Genomic DNA, 19,830 nt, shown 5'->3' with positions numbered 1-19,830 from the left:
TGTGTGCTCTCACTCTCTCTCTCTCTTTCTCTCTCTTTCTAAAATAAATAAATCTTTCAGGGAAAAAAAAAGGCAGGACATTTTCATTTTGGTTTGTTTCTTCCAAAGATTTCCACCAGCACAGGGGACTTCCTGAAAGACTGAATTTATCCTACAGTTTCTCTGCTCAGCAGCTTGTCTCTCCCATTAGCCCACATGGGTTCATGTCCAGGGTCTTGAACCTGACATACAATAGTGACTTCCACCTACCAGACAGGTAAAAAGACCCAGGAATCTTAAATATATTTCTTTTCACTCTTCACAACAAGCAAGGGAGGTTTTGGTGTTTAGTTTTAAGAAGTCAAAACACTAAATTTCCTAGAAGTTGTGAAGTTTCTCCAAAGTTAGTGACCAAGTGGCAGAATAAGTGTTTGAACCCAGGTCTGCTCCCTTCCAAAGGGGGGAGCTCTTTCCCCTGAGACTGCTGCTACAGTGCCCTCCGGAATCTGAGCCTGGGCCATAGCTCACAGCCACCTACCCTGTGCTCTCTGGGAGGGACAAGCCAGTCAGCAGCCTTTGGCCCAGGCCTGCCATGCCTCTTATATAGGTTTTGATCCCTTATACGGCCAGCTAACATTCATAGTCAAAACCTAATCCTCACTCTGGAGAGTGAGTTTAAGCAATGTTACTTTAAAAACAAAATCCTTAGGGAGTCAAACAAAAAAAGATACAGAGGAATATGAAGGAAAAACAAAACAAAACAAAACAAAAACCTTGACTCGTGAGCCCAGGATCTAGAAAATGCTTGTGGACATCTAAAGTAATAATAAAGTGTTATAATAATAATTAATAATAATAATACTAGTATGGATAGATTCAAGGTATGGAGGAATGTTCCAAATTAAAATGAACTTAGGGGAGTGCACATCTGTTTCCCTCTGCACCCCCAGATAGCTGAGTGACCTCAGATTGTGAGTACTGGCCCCATGGGCGGCTGGTCAAAGGACAACTTGCTTAAATTACGTTGAAGGCACCAACCAATCCAAAAGTTATTTGAATTTGTGTCAAAGAGTTCTTTTCTAACAACAAGAAGTTGTTAGATTAGATTAAGGTGTTCCTGGTTGTTAGCAGTCTTGGGAGGAGTCCGGATCCTCATGGGCACTGTCCCTTTCCTGCCCTGAATGCTGATCTCTGTCCTTTCTCCCCACACGGATTCCTGCCAGCCTTTAGTAGCTGCCCTCATCTGCTTAGCTCTTGAAGGTCAGGCTCTCCCCTGTTTATCTGTTAGTTCACACCACTGATGTCCCTGTGTTCTTTGTCACTGTGTCTTATCTCCTCAGACTGCATTCAAGATTGTGCCATAGCTTCTCCCCCATCTGGACGCCCAGCATAGAGTCCACAGAGCTGAGTCCTGCCCGAACACTGGCTTAGTGATACCTAGTGAGCTACAACTGACAGAACCTGAGAAAGGGATATAAATACATTTTCAGAAGTTCTCATGACAGCTCCTTATCCCTAAAGATAACTTGTACAGATGATGGAAATGTCTGATACCTCCGAGTCTTTCTCACAGATCCATAAAAGGATGGCTGAATGAGACCTCTCGGGAGGGGGAGTAGGGGTCTTCCCTGGTCTTTCCTGAGCACTTCCTGTATATGCCAGGTCCTCACAGCATCCCCAGGGGACGGGCTCATCAGCCCCATCACACACACGAGTGCACCAAGGCCAGTGATGGGCACAGAGCTGCCCGTACTGGTTCTGGGTGTCCTCTTTGTCTCAGAGCAGAGAGCTCCTTTTCTTCTTACTGTGGGGCTGCCAGTCTCTGTCCAGGGAAAGATGTTAGCGTATCTTCTCTTCCGTTTTGATAGCTGCTCTCTTTGACCTGTGTGAAATGGCACCTCCCTTCCAAACTCAAACTTCATCCTCCTCATGAAGCTATTTTAACGATTCTACCCAGACTTCCTTGCATCTTTACCACATACCTGGAGCGCTGATTTCTCACATCGACCACATCCTGCCTTATATTATCAGTTAGCTTTTTATGTGGCAGAGAGAGTTCCCGAATTGAATCTGAAGACCCGAAGGCGGGAAATTGTGTCTCCTACGTCTCTGAATCTTTCTAAGATGCTAGAATCATTTTGTGTCCCTTCCGGTCGTTGGTTGGCGTTTTGATTTGTATTTTTTCTTCCTGTGTTATATCTTTGTTGTAATGTACACCTGCCTTTGCTGTAAGTGGAAAACTGGACAAGACAAATCCCGATGCCATGGCCTTGCCAACTAGCAGGGAAGGCAGGTGTCTCTTGCTATCTTTTGCTCTTTGTCCCCCAGTTCAAAAGTGGGACAGAGAAGGGCACCCATTGTCTAAGTCTGTTTGGACCCTCAGAGCTGGGGGTCCCTCTCAGCATTCATATGGCCCTGGACCGTGTCTGAGATTTTAGCAAACCTGACTCCGTTCTGAGTTTGAGGCGCAAGGAACATGCTTACTGATTGCAGGTGCACACTGGCCCTCACTGGCTTCAGTCAGGCTCCAGGAGTTCAGGGTGAGAATGCGCCTGCCTAGAGGCAAGGATGTGTCCGTTCACTCAACCAGCAGGTGCAGAGAGGCCACTGTGGATCGGGTGCAAAGCTACCAACCAGCAACCACACCTGCCCTGCCTTCCCCAAGCAGCAAGTGGTGGAAATCAGTGTGATAAATATGAACAGAAACATCCATGCTGTCAGGAGGCAGGCTGTGGGCAGGTTAGGGAGGGTTTGGGGAGGATGGGGAAGGGAAGGGGGCTTTTATTCATGTGTAGGGAGAGTCTGCTAGACACCAGGCACTGTGAGGTGTACCTGGCCCACGCACGTGAGCAAGTCTGCTCTAAGGCCCTTGCCCGCCTCAAGCTCACATGTTAGGAAACCTGCGTGTGTGTAAGGAGGCGGCGGTGTCGAGCTGACTCTCGAGGGTGAGATGACACCTGGCAGCGTGGCTGGAAGCCCGTGAGGAAAGGTGCCTTCCGCTCGGAGGGCCCTGAGCGTGAGGAGGGGGCTTCACCCACTGCTCCCCCGGGATGGTTCAACACAGAGCCTGGAGAGCAGCTTCATTGTACCAGACTGTTTCAGCAGAAGCTTCCTCTCCACGCTTGCGAAGGTCTTGGTCTCCTGGGCCAGGTGCTTGGTCGGTGGGAGAGGACTTACTCAATGCCCAGAGGAAGGAGGGACGGATGGAGGGATGGAGGGATGGGATGGGTCATTTGCCATTTTGAGGGTCGACAGGATCATACCAGCTGTGTGGGAAAGGGGTTCCCCCACAGACCCAAGTCAGGAACCCCTGCTTACAACCCAGAGGGCCCAGATGCGTTGTCTAGAACCGTGGGCCCCTTCCCGGGGATCTCGCTGCAGCCGGAAGGGATCCCTGCCTCGGTTCTGCCAGTGAGTTCACACAAGGGGGTCTGACGGCCCGCACTTCTCTCATTTCAGACTGCTCTGCCATGACCACGGCGCGGTACCGGCCCACGTGGGACCTGGCCCTCGACCCGCTGGTGTCGTGCAAGCTGTGTCTCGGGGAGTATCCAGTGGAGCAGATGACGACCATCGCCCAGTGCCAGTGCATCTTCTGCACTCTGGTTGGTCCCTTTGGGGAGAAAACTGTGGTTAAAAACACTTCCAGGAGGAAGCTTTTGTGTTCGTTTTTCGTGACCTTGGACCCCACCTTTGCCAGGGACAGAGTCTCTCATGCAGTTCCTGGAAGACTTTGCCTTGGAACCCGTCAGGCACCCCAGTAGATTTCCATCCCAGGAGCTCGCGATGCAAAAGTTAGTGGTTAAACAGAGTTGTAGAAGCTGGAAATGCAACTGAGGAAAGCTGATCATGACGTGTGCTTTCCTTTCCAGAAAGAAAGAGCTTTACCATACCTCATTTTAAGTTTAATTTAATGATTGCATCCTTGAGATTATAACTCAAGGTGCTAAGCTAGTGAGTGCGCACAGAGGACACCTGGCTATTCATGTCAGCTTGCTCTGTGTCAAGCTACAGAGGATGCTGAAATCGCATTTAAATTTCCGTGTGCCTTAGCCAGCATTATTTGGGGCCCAATGATCTGCTCTTAATGACCACAGGGACCCAGGGACCCCTCTCCCTCAGGCCTCACTCATACCCAGCCTGTCACCCCTCAGAAAGGGAAAATGAGGATTTGGGGTTTATTTTCAGTTCATCTTCTTGAATTCTACTTGATTTCTCCTCCCATTCAAGGAATAAAAAAGAAGAAAGTCCAGAAAAGAAAAAAGAAAAAAAAAAAAAGAATGTTTTCTTCCAACTATAAAAAACCCCAAAAAGTTGCTTCTGAATTTAACCGTGTTATAAATGGACCATCTGGGTGGCCTGCCGGTGTATTTTTCAAATGTCTAGGTTAAAATCTGTCACCAGACAGCCTTCCCTACCCTTTTGCAGGAGCCGTGTTCTCCCTCCCTGCCCTTGTTGCATAGACCTGACTTCGTGTCTCCTGATGTCTCTGGGACGTGGGCACGTTTGATGGCATGTCTCTTTCAGAGATAGGGAGATGGAGCTTTGCAGACCGTCACGTCTCCATCTTCTGACGCTGCCTTTCTGGGGGACAGGATTCCGTACCCCTTAAACACCTTGTCCACCCAGGACTCACCATTGCTCGTCACTAAAAGTTCACTAGACCACACCACAGGGAGTCTGCCTCAGTGTTGATCTGCGAGAAATGCAGCTCCTTAAAGCCTCAGGAAAGTCACTTCAGCTTGGAGGGCAGGAAATTGCTTTTGACATTTTCCTGAGATGGGAAAGGATGGGAGGGAGAGGGGAGCGGGAGAGGCAAAGATGGGGACCTCCAGTCAATGAGCAGCGGGTATGGGACTCGGTTTCATTTCTAGAGGAAGAGCTGGGGGGAAGCAGTCTGGACAGAGTAAAGATTTCCTTTATGTAGGTTGCCTCCCTCTTGCCTGAGGGAAAGTCTTCTTTGGTCTCCAGGGGTGGAGTCAGTCCTATCTGTCCTGTGCCCTTGGGCGAGCTTGCTGGTCTCAGTCACCTGCTCTTCCCCTCCCCCACCTTTCCTCCTTTCATTGTTGTTGTTTTGGTTTTCTGTTCCTAGAAAATTGTAGTAAAAACCAGTAAGCAACTCTAATTCACATCAAGTGCTTAATGTAAGGGGGCCGACTTTGAAGGGGGGGGAGATAGATAGCACTGTCCCCACAAAGAGGGGCGTCTGCAGTTCTAAGAGATAGCAGGACACTGGAGATTTTTTTTTTTTTTCTCACAACCGGGTATTAAACATGAAAATGTCGAAAAAACAGTCGCACTTGTTTCTGCAGCAAGAACAGAGGAAGCACCTGTGTGTTGACAGACTGAGAGTGGGGGAGGTGCCTGCGCCCCATTTCTTCCCTGTGTGGGGGCCTCAGGTCACCCTGGCCCACCACCACGGGCCGCGGCCAGAGGAGTCGTAACTGCCCCTTTCCTGGGGGACAGACAGGAGAAGGTGGGAAAGAGAAAAGAGAGAAAATTGTCTGGAAAGAAGGAAGCCCTCTAATAAACTAATCACTGGAGGATTATTGTTAGGTTCTGAAGGATTTTGACCTCAAGGAGGGAGGGGCCCAAGGGGAAACCGGGATGGGGAGGTCAGGCATCTCTGCCTTGAAATGCAGGTGCTGTTTCTGACCTCGACGGCCTCTGAGGCCTCCTCTGTATGTTGGGTCTCCCAGTAGTTAACGGTGGGGGAAGCTGAGACTTAAGGTTTATAGTCAACTGCTCTTTCCATGATGGCCACGCCGTGGCTCCTGAGGTGGACGGTGCCATATATTTTCACTGGAAAATGTACCCACAGTCCAGCCCCTAAGCTTACTGCTCCCTGTGTGGCTCTGGCCTGGCAGGGAAGTTGACCACCCAAGGCTGGCTCAGAGGGGCCACTTTAGAACCCAGTGGAAACCTTTCCTATCAAAACCCTCCCAATTCAGCCCCCTATACCATGACAGTCCCACTTCTGCTTGTGTGTCCACGGTGGCTCTATCCATTCGCACTTTCTCCAATAGCTAGCTCAGATGACCCTCTGTAGTTTGGGCCCTTTGGGGTGGAAATGCCACCATGTAATTGGGTCCCTGCCTTTATCCAGACTCAAAGCTCCTGTTCCTTATTCCCTCCCCCGTCCTCAGTTCCTACACGCAACTGCTCCGAACTACTGGACACTTCCAGCTCCTCTTACTGTATCTGGTTCCTTCTGTCCCACTGTGTTGTCGTGACGTCTCCTTACCGATATCCCCTAGAGGAGCGGGATTTTGTTTTGTTTCATCGTTCCCTAAACCTTGGCACACAGTGACACTCAAAAAAATGTCTGTCACTGGAGTGGTCGGTGCTTGAGTTCTCAACAGCTTGTGTTGCGTGAGGAAGATGCTACTCTTACTTTTCTTACTTTCACGATTGCAACTGCTCTCCCTCCCCCTCTCCCTCTAATCTGAGATGTGTCTAAGAAATCCTAGTGTCTTCAGGTTAAGAGGAAGCCAACTGGGGCTCACCACATGGTAAGAGGGAATGCTGGGGGTGGTGTTCAAAGTGTCTGTCCTTCAGCTCAGGGTCCATTCAGATGCAAGTCTGCAGGGGAGATTGTAACTGTGTCAAGTGGTTAAAACAGGTCTCTCTGCCGGTGTAGAGTTTGGGCACCTGTCCTGTCATCTGTCCTGCACGTTGGCTCCTGGGGGCTCTGAGCGCCCTAGGCCTCTGGGGGGCACAGCTCCCCAGCTTCTGCTCTCTGGGCTGGGGCCCAGTGCTGTAGAGGGCCTCGTCCTAGTCTTGGGTCTCACGATGGGGAAAGGTATACCTTGCGGTCCGGAGCTGAGAATGGACCAGCGGCTTAGGGCTTCCCACTGCCAAGATGGCAGCTACATGGACACGTAGCTCAGCAAGGCCTTTCTGTGTCCCTGTGCAGACCTGCTCCCTGATCTGCATGGTCTCGAGCCATCACCCAGACCCTCGGATTCTCTGCCCACACTGCTCACAGGCACGCCACAGTGATTTTTGTCTTTATCCCTGGCTTCTAGGTTCCCTCAAACTCTGCCTTGTGGGTAGAAAAGGAGGGGGAATAACGTTTGTTAATTGCTGGTGACATACCACATTCATCTCACTTGTCATAAAATCCTGTGAAGTGGGCAGAAGTCCCCCATCTCATGAAGAGACGCAGCAGCTCAGAGAGATGAAACGCCTCGCTCCAGAATGCTCTCTGGTTGCCTCCCTCACTTGGCACTTGTGTCCTGATCCGAAGCTTGTCTACTAGCGGCCCCTAAGAAAACTCTGACTCCTGGCATCTGTTCTGCTGGGAAGCTACACACAGGCCTGGGGGCTGCCCTGGAGTCGTTTGTGGGCCACTCCAGGTCAGGGGCAGTGACCATCCTCCATACACCCCTGGGTCTTGGCACCTTCCAACCGAGGAAGGGCACGCGGGGTCTTTCTCTCTCCCTGTTATGTGCACCTGACCCTCCATCCCAAAGCCCCCCTCCCTGTTCTCACACAGGAGACCCATCCAAGTCTCTTGCAGTTAGGGCCCTGGACCCCTGCCCCGTCGTGGGCAAGGTCCCCCGATGGAGATCCTTAGCAGTGCCCTGCCCCTTCTTATCCACGAGGTAAAGAGCAAGCACACCGTGGGTTTCTCCGTTTGCTGGAAGAGTCCTCAGCTTTGTGCACAGTCGAAACAGCCTAGGGCACTGAGGGGAAGTGAGTGGAGCTTCCCTCTATGGAAGGAACCCTCAGGTGTCCCGATTCTGAGCAGCTGTGTGTGGACTCATGTTGTCCCCCGCTTGGGCCTCAGAGTCACATATCTGTGTCCCCTTCTGTCTGCACACACACAGAGACCCCTCAGAGCCGCACACAGAAGTGCACTGACTCTTCCATCAGCACGAGTCCCCCCGAGACTTCTCTGCCTTCCATAGTGTTGGCTCCTAGACTTTAGGTGCAGAGCAAATCGGTATTTGTTGAGTGTGTGTCATGACAGCTTCTCCGTGTTTCTGCCTCTAACACAATACCTCTGACTTGCCTTCCACTGGGAGGTCTTTGCAGTGAAGGTGAGGTTTGCGTCAAGACTCATCTTTGCTGCTCTGTGACTTTGGTTTTTCACATCAGCTGATTGCAAGCCTTGTCCGCATTTGCTGCTTACAGGTGTGGTGGGGTGGGGGGCTGTGCTTGCTTCCTCCCCCCGCAACCCACAGAGGAGGCTGTGTTTCCCCCGCCCCAGGGAGGGGCTTGTGCCCCCTTCAGAGGAGGGGTTCACACTCTCTCCGGGATCTCCTCCCACCCCTGCCCCAGCCGCGAGTACAGCCCCTGCCCCAGGAGAAGGGAGTCCAGGATTCCCTGGTCTCTGTGCAGGAGCAGACCAGCTTCAACTCCAGACTCTCCATTCCACGTAGAGCAGTGGTGCCAAGGCCTCGGAGTCCCCAGAAAAGCCCCCAGGTTGTCAGAGCGGGACTGAGTCCTCTTCAGACTGTCCTAACCGTCGCCTCCCGATCTCCCTCAGCCTCACCCTGCGCCCCGCACTCGTCCCGCCTCATCAGAGCCTGCCCGTTATTGGCCGCAGCCGGGTTCTCGGAACAGTCCTCCTGTGCTCAGTCAGCGGGGCCAGGGACCCCCGCAGGACTCCGCGGGGGATGCCTCGTTTTGATGGTTGATTTTTCCAGTCCCTGCTGGCTCCAGGCCAGGTGGTGGGATGTGTCCAGTTCCCCCGATGAGCTGCCATCACTGTTACTTCCCGAAGCCGGGGCGGCACACTGCCCTGATGGGGACAGTTGGCCTGAGCCGCTTACCTGGTCTCCTTGCCATACTCAGGTTTATCCCACCCGGCTGAGGCTGAGTTCTTGAATGCAGTCTCTGCTGGGGTAAATCCACTCCAGCCATACTGGGAGGAGTCCCCACCACCTCCCACGCGAAGCCCCCCGCTGCTGCATGTGGCCCGAGCCCCCTCCTGCCTCTCCGGTACCAGCTGCAATGTTGGGCACACCTGTGGTCAAGCCAGCCCTTCTCCTGGGGTCAATGTGCTTCGTGTGGGCCTGACGTGGGAATGGGCACTCTGTGCTCTGCCTTCCTTGAACGAGCACGCCCCCATCCAGCCCTGGCTTCACGTAGCCCATAGCAGGCTTGTCTCTCTCTTTGCTTTGATTGTGCTGAAGGAAGCCCCCCCAAGAGTTGCCGCCTCTGGTACGGTTCCAGCATGCCCTCTCTCAGGAGCAGGTCCTGCCTGCTGAACCAATCTAGAAACCCCAAACGGGCGACAGACTCACACCTGTGGACTTCCAACTTGGTGCTCTTCAAAGAGAGTGTTTCACGCCAGGTCTGGGGCTCCCCGTCCTTACTGGGCATCTGTAATCACAAGCCTGCAGAGGGGTGTGCATTCCCTGGGTCCTGACCTTCGTGCAGGGCCCACCGTGCACTAATATTCAGAGCAGCCATAGCCATAGGGGCTGCCGTGCTGACACCTACGGAAGGCGCACAGTGCCTGCCCGAGCGTGTGACCGTGGCCACCTTGGGTTGGCCTTGCGGTTGGAACAGGCGTGGTGGTGGTGGGCTTCTCTCCTCCCACAGCGCGTGGAATGGGGCCCCGGGAGGTGTGGTCCCTCGTGCACAGCTGGGAGCTGAGTAGGCTGGGAGTCAGACCCAGGTCTGTGCTTCCCAGGCCCCTGTTCTTCAGATGGTGTCCGCTGGGGTCCCACCACTGGGGTCCCACCACTGGGGTCCCACCGCTGGGATCCCACTGCAATCTCTTGTCTTGCCTGTTCATAAGGAGTGGATCCCTGAGGATTGTAAGCTACTCCGGCTCCTTGAAGCACAGTTTCTGAGCAGTTTTCTCCTGCTCTCTGGGTCTGCAGCAGCCCGCAGACCTTCCAGTGAGAAAACAGCGTAGAGACTTGTTGTAGCTCAGGCAAGGCCGCTGGGTCTCTGTGGCCCACTTCTCCTTGGCAGGAAACTGAAGCAAATCTGCAGTGCTGTCTCCTCTTGGAACTGGGTTCCAAGAGTTGGAAGACAAAACGGAAAATGAAATGCCTGGAACATTCTGTGGCTCTTGACGCTCCCGCTCCTTCCTTCTGCCCTTTGTGCAGCAGATGCCCCCTTTCCTGGAATGTCCTTGTCCCTCTGGCCAGTGTGTCCCCTCTGGGAAGCCTTCCTGACCACCCCCTGGGGGGCCCTACTCCCCATTAGGGTGTTAGGAACACGGCACCATCCCGACCTGCAGGAGCGTCTTTCCCTGCAGTGGCGGTGGGGGGGCTTGGTGTCATAGCCTCCGAGCATCGGGGACATGTACAGATGCATTGTAGGGTGACTCGGACTTCTCCAGCTTAAAGTACATACAAAAGGGGTGCCTGAGTGGCTCAGTCAGTTAACGGTCTGACTCGATTTCAGCTCCAGTCTTGATCTCAGGGCGTGAGATCAAGCCCTGCATTGGGCCCCATGCTGGGTGTGGAACCTACTCAAAAAAAAAAAAAAAAAAAAAAAAAAGTACCTATAATTCTATGTCCTACTAAAAAAAAAAAAGTAAGAGGGAGCTGGAAGTTCATACTAAGTGATTGCCCATGAAAGAGTTCTTCATTGAGGAAGAAGACAGAAATTAAAAACAAAAACAGAAAACACCCCCCCCTTTTGGAGTCATGCACAAGTGAGCCCCAGCTCCAGCATTTGTGGAGTGTGTCCTTGGGTCCATTCGTCACTTCCCTGAGTCTTTGTTTTCTCCTCTGCAAGCTGGGAGCCCTGAGGCCACAGGGAGGCCATTGGATCCCTGAGAGTGCCACAGCAGGAAACCCATCTGCCGCTTTTGCACTGTGTCTCTATTCTGAGAGAAGTTCCTTGGCCCATTCTTTCGCCCTCCTTTTGAGACCTCTTCTTGCGATTAGATGGAAAAACCGGGCTTGCAGTCATGACCGCTTCACATCTGGAAGGAGACTGGACTGGTGTTCCAGGGAGGGCCTGCCAGGCGCTTGGATCCGCACGTCTTCTTACAGAGTAAACACACGGGCACTCCCAGAACGCAGTCGCTCTGCGCAGAGGCTCTCAGCGGTCCAGCCGGATGTGACGTGCTCACTGTTGGGCTGCAGGCCCGTTCTGAGCAGTGATGTTCGGGGGCGTTGAGATGCCCTCGTGCAGTTTCCCACAGGCATTAGGTGGTGTGCTTCTCGGGGAGCCCAGAGTGTGCTGTGGTGGACGGCTCCGGGAGAGTTGAGGGCATTGGACCATTCTCCAGAGATCCCAGATAGGCAAACTGATGAGAAAAAGTAAAATCATTATCTTGTGGCTAAGGTTCCTGTAGATTTTTATGCGTCTGACTCTAGGAATCCTACCATGCAGACAGACACACTAGAGGCACCAACAGTCGCTATGGTCATGGAAGTTGTGCTGGGTGCTTTTACGTTCTTTCTTACAATCGCAGAAGCCCAGCAAGTTGGCCATCCCTGTTTTATGGTCGAGGGAGCTGTGGCCTGAACTCATTAGGGAGCCCTTCTGTGGCCTCTGCCTACAGCAGTTCCATGAAGTCTGTCTAGCTCCAAAGCCTGTGGTCTTCCTCCCGCCTCACAGTCACCTAGCCATCCCTGATACACTCCAGGTCGCTCCCGACTGGAAACACAGCATAGTCACAAGGGTCGCAGGCCACCACTCCATAGCGTGGCTGTCTCCCTGAGACAGCTGCTGTGGCGCTCACAGCCAGAGTGGGGGGTGGGGGCCAGGCCTGCCTGCAGCTCTGTGGGAAAGCCCCCTCCTCTGCTGCCTGGCCTCCTCCTGGTGTGGGTTTTGATGGCGTACCTCTAAGACCACAAACCCGGGCCTCTGGGAGCTCTCCATAACCATCGCCCTGGAGAGATGTCAGAGCTCTGGGCATTATGGAAGTTCATGAAGCCTCTGCACTCACGGGCAGCCCGGGCAGGGCTGAGGAGTGCAAACTGACCTTGGGCTGGGCTCTGGGCACCCGTTTTGCTGCTGATGCACGAAGCCTTGCATTCTGGGGGAAACGGCTCTTTCTGAGGATTGCCAACACGGCTGCTTTGTGTCTCCGGTGGTGAAACTTTCTGATGTGCCAGAAGGGTGAAACTTACCCATTTAGATCAAATTATTGTACATACATACACTGTTTTTTTTTAATAGATTTTATTTATTTATTTGAGAGAGAGCATGAGAGAGCGCAGACAGGGGGAGCAGCACAGGGAGAGGGAGAAGCAGGCTCCCCACTGGGCAGGGAGCCCGACATGGGGCTTGAGCCCAGGACCCCAAGATCATGGCCCGAGCCAAAGGCAGACACTTAACTGAGCCACCCAGGTGCTCCGGATCATGATAACTTAATCGTGTTACTGTGACAGTGGTGTTGGCGTCATGAACCCCAAATATTGGACTAGGGCTGCGACTGAAGTTGACGTGGGGACGCTGTTGAGATGGTTGGCGCTGGTTCCTCGTCATGTGGCGGCCCGTGTCGGTGCTCTTCCAGTTCTCCTGTGAACCTTTCAGTCTCTCTTGCTGCTTTCAGTGGCGAGCCTACCCGGGGAGGCCGCGTCTTTCTTCTAACTGTGCTCTTCCGGGGAGCGAGGGTTTCCCAGGCTCGTAGACAGGGCGGGAGCACATGGGCACTGTGTACGGCTTCCTCCTCCTCGATAGAACTCTGCGGTGTCTCCCCCTTTTTCTGTCTGGCTGAGACTTTCAGCAGTCCTTCAGTGGGTGCGGTGGGAGTCAGTGACTGCTGGGGAAGTGGGGCTCGGGGGTTCAGGTCGGCATCCATGTACAGGTCATGGTGGGGGGTGCTGGGGCATTTCCAAGTCGAGCCAGGCCGGGCTTGACGCAGGGCTCTCTGCCCTTGCTGTCGGGGTCCGCTAACAGGCCCCTTCTGTGGGGACTCAGTGTTCACACCCGAAAGGTGAAACCATCCTCCCCTTCTTGTAAGAATGATCTAAGGAGTGCAGGAAACAATGGAGTAGGAAGAACTGGGTGCAGTGCCTGAGGTCTGGCCCCGACCTTCCTCTCCGTTTCTCCTCAAACCGTGAGACGCGCCGATGTGGTGTTGGCCAAGGTTGTGTGTGTGGATCCCACCTGCTGCCTTTGTTCTGCCTGGAATGGGGGGGCACCCTGTAAATGTTTGTCCGGTGATCAAAACCTCTAATTTGGCGGTCGCTGTGGGCCGCACGGTGAAGACAGGGAGCCGCGTCGGGACAGCGCGCCGGGTTACGCGTCAGTGGGTCTTCGCCCTGAAGGAGGTCAAGGTGTTGAAAGACGCTTCTCTGTTCTTTTTCTTTTCAGTGCCTGAAACAGTACGTGGAGCTCTTGATCAAAGAAGGACTAGAAACCGCAATCAGCTGCCCTGATGCCGCCTGCCCTAAACAGGGCCGCCTGCAGGAGGACGAGGCACGAGCACCCGAGCAGACGGGTTTTGCACGTGGGCCGGGTGCCCTGCTGCACGGGGGTCGTGGGCCGTGCGCAGGCTGACCGGGCTCTGTTCCAGCCCACAGCCACTAAAGGTCTTGTTTGTGTCCTTTCTCTTCTTAGATTGAGTGCATGGTTGCCGCCGAAATTATGCAAAGATACAAAAAGCTACAGTTTGAAAGAGGTAGGTGCCCGGCGTGGTAGGGGTCGTGGTTCCTGGGCGGAGAGCGGGGGCGTCGGGGGCGGCGCGTCTGGTGGATAGCCTTGCGCCTGGTTTGGCCATACTGGAAGGAAAGTGTCCACGAAAGTTAGATTCCTGAAATGTCTGCGTCGTTTTGAGTTCTCTGCAGAGCTCCCAGGTGGAGAGTCTTTGTTGGGGTTCCGCATGGTAATGAGAAGGAATCCTAAAACACCTCGTTAGGGAGATTTGGGTGCAGGGGGTGGTTTAAAGAGATCTGACCTTCATGGGGCATGATTATTCCTCAGCCAGGTTAGGGCTAAGAGTACCGGGACTAAATTCTTAGACGCTGCAGAATTTAAAAGCTCCAAAGGCACAGAAGGACATTGGGAGGCCACGCATAGGTGGAAATGTGGCAGTTGGCATCTTGACAGACAGTGTAGTCTGTCCCTTTGCCCTGGGGCCGGTCTGGAAAGGCGGGCGCCAGGCCCAAGTCCCTTGTCTCCGTAAGTATTCTGATGGCCCTGCCAGCTTGCCCCCTTCTGTAAACATGGCCCCTGCAGAGGCTAACTGACCTGCCCAGACTTCCAGCTCTCATGGGTCGTAGGGTGGAGCGTGGACCAGATCTGTGTCCTGCACACCCACTTGGCAGGAGCCAGGCCTGCCACAGACCTCAGGGTTTCCCAGGAGCACTGTGTGGCACGTGCAGAGCAGAGATGACATCATTTACACGGTGGCCTTGCCAAGCATTGAAATGTGTTGGATGTCCAGGACTGGCCTTTGGCTTGGCTCTCTGAAGTGTGCCAAGGTCATAAAATGATGTTTTAAAGAGTCTGTGCCTTCCGTTTGGCTTCATTCTCATTTGTGTCCTGGACCTTGGGCTCACCGGAAAAGGAGCAGAGTAACAGACATGTTTAGATGATGCTTCTTATACAATTTTACCGTGCATCCAAACTCTGACCTTTTCAGCTCAGACTATAATCGTTCAAGGGTGCTCTCCCCTCTTCCTGCTCTGGTATAGAGAGAGCCTCGTCTGCATCAGATGCTCATTACTGAGAGGCAGTCCTGGGCTGCGTGTTCACAGGAAAACACTCAAGATGGGAAGAAAGCAGAATAGAGCAGAGGAAAGGATCAAGAGATTGCTAGTTTAGCCAAATGTGGAGAGGTCTTTCTTTCCTTAAGAAATGTTAAAGGTAGTTGCATTTCCTCTTAGGGCTTATTTCTGGGGAAAAAATTAAAAAAAAGCAGTGGGAGGCCAAGTTAATTTTTAATCAAACAGGATTCTGATGGCATTGAAATTGTTTTCAAGAGCTTGTTTATTTAAATGGCATATATCATTTTGTTTGGGTTTATAGTTTAAATGTAAAAAAAAATAAAAAAAATAAATGTAACACCATGCGATATAGAAGTCAGCGTGTGGAGCTATACAATTGATTAATTTGGATTTCTGAAACTTTCAGTCTTGTCTGAAAATATTTTCCAGAGAGAATCTTGACAGAAATTGGTAGTTCTTTGGGTTTTAAGAAAATTAACTTTCTCTGACCTTGAATTTCATGTAAAAATGCAGCTGTATAAACGTTCCTACCTAATAATTTCAACATTGTACTTTCAAATACTTTGTAATTTCAAGTGCTTTGGATAAGCCAAGGATTTTTTTTTTAATCTTGCATAAAAAGGAAGCCAAGTTGACTTATGTTAACAAAATCTCTCAAGGCTATATTACTTGAGAACATTTTGCTAGCATTACGTGAAAACACACAATGAACTCAGACTTACTGTGACCAAAGACCTGTCTGAGTGAAATGTTAAAATGTTGGAGCTCACGTGACGCAATTGCTTCTAGCTAGTACAGCGAACTAGCTAGTACGGCGAACAAGTTTTGAGATATGATCAGAAGGGGAGTTTCCGGCCTCATCTGTCGTTTTGAAATGCATTCCGGGAGGACGCCCAGGAGGAGGACCCAGCTCCCTGGTGCTCTGACAGCACCTAGTTCCTAATCAGTCTAAGTTGTAAGCATTGTCTCTGTTTTGTCTTAGAACGTCTCCTCTCACATACCAGCCTTGATCTTTCATTAAAGTGGAAGTACAGCTGACACAATGTTATGTTCGTTTCAGGCATAGCAAGCTTGATTTTCATCTCCTCCCCCACTCCTCCAGTTGGGATCTTTGCCAAGGAGACTGTGGGCTTGTTTTTCTTTCTGACTGCCCACTTGACCATGTGGGAGACTCCAGAGGCCGATGGGGGCCGCTGCTGCGCGATGGCTGCCCCCCTTGCACGCCCCACTGCACTACACCCGTGCTCCTGGCTAAGCCACTGAGTCAGAAGGCAGGTGTTTCTCTCCCCGTTCCTCGCTCCTGAAGTCCTTGCCATCCAGGGGCGTATCTGTGACCTCCTGGATTCTTTATCCTTGGGACAACAGGTCCGATGAATGCCCAAGTCAGGTCTTGTCCTGTGTGGCGTTGGTGCTTTCCGCCAGAGTAAAGCCCAGACAGATGAGCCCACTTGCTGAGCTGATCCATCAGTAGGCAGACCTGACCGGGGCCAAGGACTCCCCACGGGATGGGATGTGCTGCTGCAGGGGTGTGGCTGGAGCACGAGCCTGGACAGGCGTGTGGAGAAAGCCAGAACTCTGACTCTCCTTGCATGCTTCCCCAAGAACACATGTTTAAAAAGAAAAGCACCTTTTTAAAAAAGTCTTGGGCTTTTTTATAAGCAGAGCTACTGGGGATCTGCTTCCTTTATCTAGGGTTAGTGTGTCTTTGGGAGGTGGGAGCTGAGAATATTTTCTTCTGCTATGCAAGAAAATAGGCGACTGGCCTTGCTTGAAACAAGCCTGTGCTGTACACAGACATGTGTGTGTAAAACATTAGATACGATGTATCAGAGATACAGTGTGCCTCATGTATACTGTTAGTTATATATGCGATCCATAGCCTTAGATGTCAGTTCTGACATGCTTCCCCAAAAGAAGAGCTTTCTTCCCAGTGTGGATTTTCTTCCTGATCGATTCCTGTCTTGTGCACCGGCTGGCAGAACTCGGCACGGTGATGGGAGTGTTGGTGCCCCCCCATGAGAAGAGTCCCGGGGCCGTATTTGCAGGGTTTGAGGGGTCCTGGAAGCACAGGAAGGGTGTTTGCCTTCGGCAGGCTGGGACAGACTCTTTGCCCTTTACCTCTCCGATAGGGAATCTTTCCCCAGAAACAGGCAGTTCCTGTCACAGCTCCATGAGGACAAAGTCACACAACTGAAGCCATTACCATGGAAACCTTCACTAGGTCTCCTTGGCCTCTGCTCCATTGTATAATTGAGTCTCTGATGATGAGGCAGCCTCGTAGCTGCATTTGCTGTGCGAGGAGAGTAACTGGGAGGTTGGGCACGGCCACGAGGTGTGTGAGGGCCTGCAGCCCGCCCTGATGCCTCCGGACCCCTCGCAGCAGAGGCGGGGCCGAGAGCCGAGGGAACCCGCAGGGTCTGTGGGAGGGCAGCAGGCTCACTGACACTCCCAGACGGACCAGCACTAACCACAGGGTCCCAGTGGGAAGAGAGCAGAGCAGGCGCACGCGCTCTCCCCATGTGCCCTGGGGTGGTTCGTGTGCTAAGTGACCTGCGTTGCCCTTCTGCAGGTGCTGTGCTCATAGGGGGCCCCAGAATCTAGCTGGGATGGAGCTGCCCCCGCCAGACTACTCACTAGCACCAAAGATAGGGAGCCATGTGGGGACCGTCAAGAGGAGCTCAATGAGACTGGGGAGAGGAGGGTCGGGGAGGGGAGGGGTCACCTGCCTCGCCTTCATTCCCCGGGGTGGGGACCTCCATGGGGGGCTACTCTCCCTCCTCCTTCTTCCTGTCCCCTCAGCTCAGGGGAGCTCCCCACACATATGCCTCAGAGGTGACCACTACGTTGCCCCACAGAGCCACCCCCCACCCCGATCTCATGGCCACAGACATTTCTAGAAAAGCAGCTGATGGCAAGAGCTAATCCTCCTCATTCACTCACCATTAGGAACCTCATGAAGAGTTTACATTACTGTAATGAAGCTCAGCTAAAAAGTAGCACATTTTCCTGGATTCCAGAGTCCCTTTATATTAGCAGGTTCTACTATATCCTCCCTAGACCTACCAACTGGATAGCTTCCTGCCATTAATTAATTCTCCCTTCCAAATAACAGGTCAGGGGAGGAGTTAGGTTAGAGCGGGAGTGGGCCAGCCGTGACCAGTGGCCCAGAGTGGCCCGGCCCACAGCCTGATGTTGTAAATAAAGTTTTATTGGAACAGCTATTTGCGAATCAGCATGGCTGCTTTTGGCTACAGTAGCGGAGTGGAGTCATTGGAGACAGACCACACGACTCTCAAAGACTAAAATACACTCACTGTCTGCTCCTTTGCAGAGAATGTTTGCTCATTCCTGGAATAGAATACCGTTTTCAGGGTTGTACCTGACACAGCTTACTCCTAGAGGGCTGAATCCGGCTTCTCGTTTAATCGGGGAACATGACACACCTACGCGTGTCCTGTGGCAGCCCGTGTAGGTGAAGTCTGGGCGCACCTCCAGCCCCGTCCAGCCCCCAGGAGGCTGTAGGTCCCAGTGTGTGCACGTCCTGTCCGCGATGCAGGTGAACTTAACCCACCCCTGGCGGTCAGTCAGTCACACGGCCAGGAAGCTCCCAAGTCCTTTCATCGCCTTCCAAGTTTCCCTGCAGAACCCAGTGGTCTCCAGTTACTTCCCCAGAGCCGTGGCTGGAAAGCTTAGAAACCAGTGGCCTACTTGAAGGCCTTTGAAAATAGCCCTCCGGCCTGTGATAGGTTTTTGGCAGAGCCTCAGCGTTCTGTGTGGTTTCCTGTCAGGTCCTTGCTGCCGCTGCCCCTCCCTGAGGATTCGGCGTTACCCCTACAGGCTGTGAATGGAACAATTACCCAGGTTCGCGAGGAAGGGTAGCTCAGGCCGGATCGGGAGTGGAAACAGGAGGGTCTCCTGCTTTTCAGAATAAAATCTGTCACTGTAATGGGGCTTCTTAACATCTTGGTCTCCAGTTGGAGAGGCAACCTGGCCATTTCACACAGTAGTTCATGGCTTAGATTTAAATTTGGGAGAAGGGACAGCCTTAGGCAAATGAGCCCTTTGATGAGAAGAATTCGGCCATGTTCTTTCCCTCCTTTCTTTCTGTGCTCCTTACCAAATGTTGTCCAAGGACCCGCTGCACACCTTGCACTGGGCCAGGCTGTGAGGCCGCAAAACCAAAGATGCAGGCCTGACTTTGGGAAGTTGCATCCTGGGGAGGTGGACCAGGAAGTGGACCGTGGTCTGTGGGCACTCAGAGAGAACCCAGACCAACCATTGGTGTGTGTGTGTGTGTGGGGGGGTGCTTCCCAGGAGCCACGGGCAGCAGCATTACTAAAGGCCTCCGGGTGTGTTTTGGGAGGGGTTGGAAGTGGGAAGCGTCTGGAGGGGCGGACCAAGGGGCGGACCAAGAGCCAGACAGGCACCGGGTCATGAAGGACATAGGAAGACCGCAGGGTCTGGACATTCCCTCCCTATTAAAAATGTGAAGCCACACGCTGCTGTGATCCCTCAGTCCAAACACCCCCGAGAGCCTCCGTGTGCAATGTTGACTTGCCCGTTTTTGTCTCCCTGTGCCAGAAGTGCTCCTGGACCCCTGTCGGACTTGGTGCCCAGCGTCCACCTGCCAGGCTGTGTGCCAGCTCCAGGACATGGGCCTGCAGAGCCCACAGCTGGTGCAGTGCAAAGCCTGTGCCATGGAATTCTGCTCTGCCTGCAAAGCCAGCTGGCACCCTGGCCAAGGCTGCCCGGAGACCATGCCGATCACCTTCCTTCCCGGAGAGACCAGGTACCCTCTGCCCAGTTACAGTGGGAGAGGGCTGAGGGAGAGTGGCAGAGGGCTGGGGAGAAGGGAGAGAAGGAAGCCACATCTCCTTGAATGGGGCTCCAGAAGACATGACTCCTTCTGGATCAGTCTCTTCCTCTTGAGCCTCGTTTAATAAACCTGGGTGGGTGGGCGGGTAGGTTGATTATTTTTGAGAACTGATGATGTGTCAGGCATCGTGCAAAGCAGTGGCGCTGTAAGCTGGCACTGTCTGCCCAGGAAGCAGACACACGCAGCCTGTCTGGAAGGACAGACGTATGGACAGTTTATTACCGTGAGGAGTTTGAAGTCCTATGGTACCTAAAGTTGTCCAAGACCCCACCGTGTGGAAGGTGATCTGAGACGGGGGCACAGCGACAAGGGTAGGTGGTCAGTGGTTGCAGATACCAGAGGGATCACCAAAAATAGATTTCCAGGTGTCGGGGAACA

The 19,830-nt window shown here is 52.8% G+C and overlaps 1 protein-coding gene across 1 annotated transcript in view; it reads left to right on the top strand.

Annotated features, from left to right (window-relative positions):
- The first annotated feature begins 3,434 nt into the window (after positions 1-3,434).
- The window catches only part of LOC111154127 (E3 ubiquitin-protein ligase RNF144A), a 32,910-nt gene continuing 16,514 nt past the window's right edge, over positions 3,435-19,830 (top strand). The window contains exons 1-4 of the mRNA XM_022513531.1: positions 3,435-3,584; positions 13,222-13,326; positions 13,468-13,528; positions 19,158-19,365. Coding sequence (XP_022369239.1) covers positions 3,450-3,584; positions 13,222-13,326; positions 13,468-13,528; positions 19,158-19,365 — 509 coding nt within the window. The 5' untranslated portion in view covers positions 3,435-3,449. The remainder of the gene's footprint in view (positions 3,585-13,221; positions 13,327-13,467; positions 13,529-19,157; positions 19,366-19,830) is intronic.

Source organism: Enhydra lutris, unplaced genomic scaffold, assembly GCF_002288905.1.
Source record: "Enhydra lutris kenyoni isolate GAN:26980312 unplaced genomic scaffold, ASM228890v2 scaffoldscaffold35, whole genome shotgun sequence".
Lineage (NCBI taxonomy): Eukaryota > Metazoa > Chordata > Mammalia > Carnivora > Mustelidae > Enhydra > Enhydra lutris.
The sequence above is the reverse complement of the archived record's forward strand: the minus strand, read 5'-3'. Positions and strand labels throughout refer to the sequence as shown.